Source organism: Ailuropoda melanoleuca, chromosome 3 (genome assembly GCF_002007445.2).
Source record: "Ailuropoda melanoleuca isolate Jingjing chromosome 3, ASM200744v2, whole genome shotgun sequence".
NCBI lineage: Eukaryota > Metazoa > Chordata > Mammalia > Carnivora > Ursidae > Ailuropoda > Ailuropoda melanoleuca.
In genome coordinates this window covers 29,273,939-29,278,160 of record NC_048220.1, presented here as the reverse complement: position 1 = coordinate 29,278,160, position 4,222 = coordinate 29,273,939, and the positions used below count along the sequence as shown (strand labels likewise).

The 4,222-nt window shown below is 52.3% G+C and overlaps 1 protein-coding gene across 6 annotated transcripts in view; it reads left to right on the top strand.

The window, feature by feature from the left end:
* Positions 1 to 3,127, top strand: part of DIAPH1 (diaphanous related formin 1) — a 92,290-nt gene extending 89,163 nt beyond the window's left edge. For 3 of the 6 annotated variants that reach the window (XM_034656165.1, XM_034656169.1, XM_034656164.1), the window contains one exon: positions 1,270 to 3,127. In XM_034656165.1, coding sequence (XP_034512056.1) covers positions 1,270 to 1,427 — 158 coding nt within the window. In that variant the 3' untranslated portion in view covers positions 1,428 to 3,127. The remainder of the gene's footprint in view (positions 1 to 1,269) is intronic. The other 3 variants (XM_034656166.1, XM_034656168.1, XM_034656167.1) reach the window with 1 other exon arrangement.
* Positions 3,128 to 4,222: the final 1,095 nt, after the last annotated feature.

Genomic DNA, 4,222 nt, shown 5'->3' with positions numbered 1-4,222 from the left:
CTAAATTCATCCTTTTAAAAGTATATATACTTCAGTGGTTTTTAGTATAGTTACAAGTTTGTGCAAACATCACCACTATCTAATTCCAGAGTACTGTGATTATCCCAGAAAGAAACCCCATCCCCATGAGCAGTCATTCCCCCAGTGCCTGGCAGTCATGAATCTACGTTCTGTCCCCCTGGAAGTGCCCAATCTAGACATTTCACAGAAACAGAATCCTAGCACATGTGGCTTTTGCGTCTGACTTCTTTCAGCCCCGCAGGCAGCTCTTTGTGTCCGTGGGGCCTCTGTGCTGTTTGTAGGGCATGGGAAGAGGCAGAGAGCATGAGCTGGGCATAGTCCCAAGAAACTGCCTTTGTGTTGAAGATACTGGGGCCATAAATCTGCATTCCATAAATTGAGTCTTACAGATGGCTCCCAGAAGTTAGACCAGAAACTCATGGATTGATTGGTTCTTCTCTTCCTGTTTCAGATGACAGCTGGAGTGTCACAATCCCTTAGCCTACTGGGTTAAGATTTCTCTGTAGGGGGCCCGTCCTTGACCCCAGCTCTCCCTTCCCTGACATATCTTTCCTGACCCACCCACCCCCACAGCCACATACATACCTTATAGGGCCCTTGGCATGCATATCACACTGCTACCCTTCAAGAGGTAGGAAAGAGCTAGGCGTGCGGGCAAGGGGAGAGGGAAGGAGGGCTGGTGGAACATTTGGGAGTGTGACATGCATGTGATGTCACTGCATGGCTGCTGCTCTGCTCCTCGTTGCAGGAGTCGCCCCAGGCAGCCTGCGGAAGGCCTTCCTCTGCTTGGGACAGCCCTCCCCAGGGCTGACTCAAAATGGTTTGGGTATAGGAGATTCCTGGAAACTGCCAAGAAAACAAAAATAATACTCTTAACTAAGCTTGGTGCTATTTATTTCAACAACCCGGTGATGAGAAAACACATTCTGAGTGCTTCATTTCTCCTTAAGTTTTACACAACAAACTTGAACCACATTGTGTCTGTCTTGCTATATTCAAACCTGTGCCGTTTCCACACAGGAATACAGGCACATGGCTTGCACCCTGCCCTTACATTCTCTGCACCTAGAAAGTCTGTTCCACATGTTCTTGCATCTCTGCTTCTCCTTCTTAAAAATAAGGGTCTCTCTGAACCAGACGGTGCAGCCCCCTTTGCATGGCTTCAGGCTGAATGTCTGCTACAGAGTTGGAAAGGAATTAGAAATTGGGCCTTCTGTGGACAAGATCTCTCATGTCTTCTCTTTGCAGCCAACAGGAAGGCCGGGTGTGCAGTCACATCTCTGCTAGCCTCGGAGCTGACCAAGGATGACGCCATGACTGCTCTTCCTTCTAAGATAGCCAAGAACAGTGAGGGAGTCCCTACAATCCTGGAGGAAACCAAGGAATTGGTTGGCCGTGCAAACTGAGTCCTGTGGCCACAGCAGCTCCCCGGGGCACCCCAGACTGTCTTGCCCTGTAGCCTGTGCGTAAAGGGTCATGGAAATAATTCCTCTGGGGTGGCTGCTCCCATTACACTGACCCTTTCTCTCTGGCCTGCCGCTCTCTGTACATCACACAAGCTTCAGCTGCCTGGAGGCCAGCAGGAAAGGGCAGTGGGGGGGCAGGGGGAGGCCTGAGCCCAACCCAGCCATCCCTGGCTGTTGTTATTACCAAAGCAGGCTCCGTGTTTGCTGCCTTAACCCCAAGTGTCTCCTCTCTGTCACCGAGGCCTTGTCTCAGACCAGGCCCCACCTGCTTCCCAGCCCCTGCCTTTCCAGTGGGCTTTCACCTGGGTCAATCTTGCTGGGTTTGTGCTTTTCTTTTGTGGTTTCTCCAGCCCTGAGAACAGCATGGGGCTTGTGAACCTTTGGGCTCTTTCCCTCCTTTCATTGCTGTCACCTCTGCTCTGCTCTTCCCTCTCCTGGTTATTGTTATTTATTACTAGTGGTGTGACAGTGGGAGCCATGCCCAGAGAAGTGGGGAGCAAACCCCACCCTTACTGCACCTTCCTGGGAAAGGCCTCCCAGAACAAAAAGGACCTGGACCACTTGATCTGTTCCACTGTGGCCAAGAGCCTGTGGGGAGGCAGGGTACAGAGACATTGTGGGACCTGTCTCCAGCCTGCTGCCATGTTTGGGGACCCTGCCCCAGGCTGCCAAGCCACGGTCGCTCCTCACACCTTCCCCAGAGCTTTGGTGCATCTCATCTGGAGTATGGGCTGTACTGTGACCGTCCCAATGCCTCACCCTCTGTCTCCAAGGAAATGGGAGGTGGAGCCTCCTGGCTGAGAAATTGTTTTGCAAATGGATCTATTTTTATATGAGATTTTTTTTTTTTTTTTAAAGAAAATAACTATTCCTTCCCCCTTTCCGCTCCATAATATAAGAGGCTCTAATGGCAGGTCGCAGCGACCCTGGGATTTCTCCCCACAGGCCTCAATCCTGAGCAAGACCCTGGACCAGGCCTAAGAATAGTGGGAGCTCTGAGACCACAGAGTTTTTATAAATTTAATATATTTATCAAGCCAAATGTGCAAATGCTAACTGGACTCTGAGCAAGGAAGCACAGGAGTGTCGCCCCACAGCATCCCCCGCTTCTGAACAGTGGGCAGGCCAAAACTGTTCAGTAGCCCTGGCTCCAGGAAGCTCCGATTCTCTGGCTCAAGGTGACACTTTGCCCTCCTTGTGCTTTTAGCTTCCCACCCCAGGTAGGGAGAGAGAATGACACGGTTAGGGCTTGACCCAGAATGAGAGTTGTTGGAGCAAAGGGGGAACTTAGGCGACCTAAGGGTTCCTTCCTGCAGGGAGGCCTTCGGGCCAGGAACCGGGGTGCTGGTTGCTACAGCTGCCTGTGTGTGAAGGGGCAACAGCAGCCCTTTTGAGCTCTTCCCTGGAAGATGGGGGTAGGGAGGCAGCTGCCTCCCTGGGTCCCCTCCTCCTCCCTGCTGACATCTGGGGCTTTGACCCTTTCTTTTTTAATCTACTTTTGCTAGGATGCATTTAATAAAAAAAAAAAATTTAAAAAAAAGAATGCAAACCTGTTTCCCTTGCCTTTTGGGCTTCTGGGATGTCATCACCTCCAGTTTATTGGGTTTGTTTCCAACTGTTAATAAAGCATTGAAACAGTACTGCCTTACCGCCTCCTTTTAGAGTTTAAGCTGTTTTCCAAAGCCTTGTTTGACCTGACAAATCAATGTGAAAAAGTTGAAGGTACTCTCCCAGCTCCTTATAGAGGTCTCCATGTCACAGTGCATCGCCCTTGCTTCTGCCCTTGCATTTGCCAGACATCAAGAAACAGGGCCCCAGTTCCACCCCACCCCCACCTTCCTCATGCCCCCAGTACCTGTGCCTCTTTTACTGAGGGAACCATTCTCCCATCTCCCCTCTTCTATCCCCATGCCCCCGCCCCAGGCCTTTTTGGTGGCCACAGACCACACTTCAGACTAGAGGAACTTACGGTGGGGTGGAAACCTGAGGCTGCCAGCAGAGGTCAAAGCCAGAGGTCATACTCCAAGCAACTTCCTGCTCGGAGCTATACTCGTGCACATTGTGACCTGCACAAAGGAATCTTACAAGCTGCGAGCAGACCCAGAATAGAGAGCAGAGGCCCGAAGAGGACCACAAAACCATTGGGACAGGTTCTAGAAGTGCAAATAAAAACCTTTTAAATAGCCCTGGAGCCTGGGCAACTGGCTCCCCAACATGGCGGGGGCCGGGGGGGGGATGTGGGGGTGGGTTGCCTGCCTCCTCCTCCCCCACCGGAGGCCACGCTTTTCTGGCTCAGAGCTTTACAGGCGCGCATACCAATTAGGGGACCAACCACAGCTGCTCACACGCTCTGCCAGTCTACTGCCGTGCCTGGAATAGAACCCAGGCAGCCAGCACCCCGCCCTCTGCAGCCTGGCGCTCAGAAACAAAACCCTGCTTCCATCTCAAACCGCGCACACCACCCTTCCTCCCACGCAGGAGAGTCGCCTCCAGATGCTTAGTTGGAAGGCTTGGTTTCCATGACAACAGACTTCAGGAGCTGGCAGAACATGTGACCTGCCTCTGAGACGATGCGCAGAGGAAGCTCAGAGACAGGGCCTCCTTCCACCCTGCGGTTAACCATCCCCTCATTGACCCCCCAGATAACCCCAGTGGGTCTGTGTTTCTGTCCTCCCGCTCCGCCTTCTCTCCTCCTCCGTACTTCCCGCAGCTCCTCTGGCTGCAGCAACCTCGAA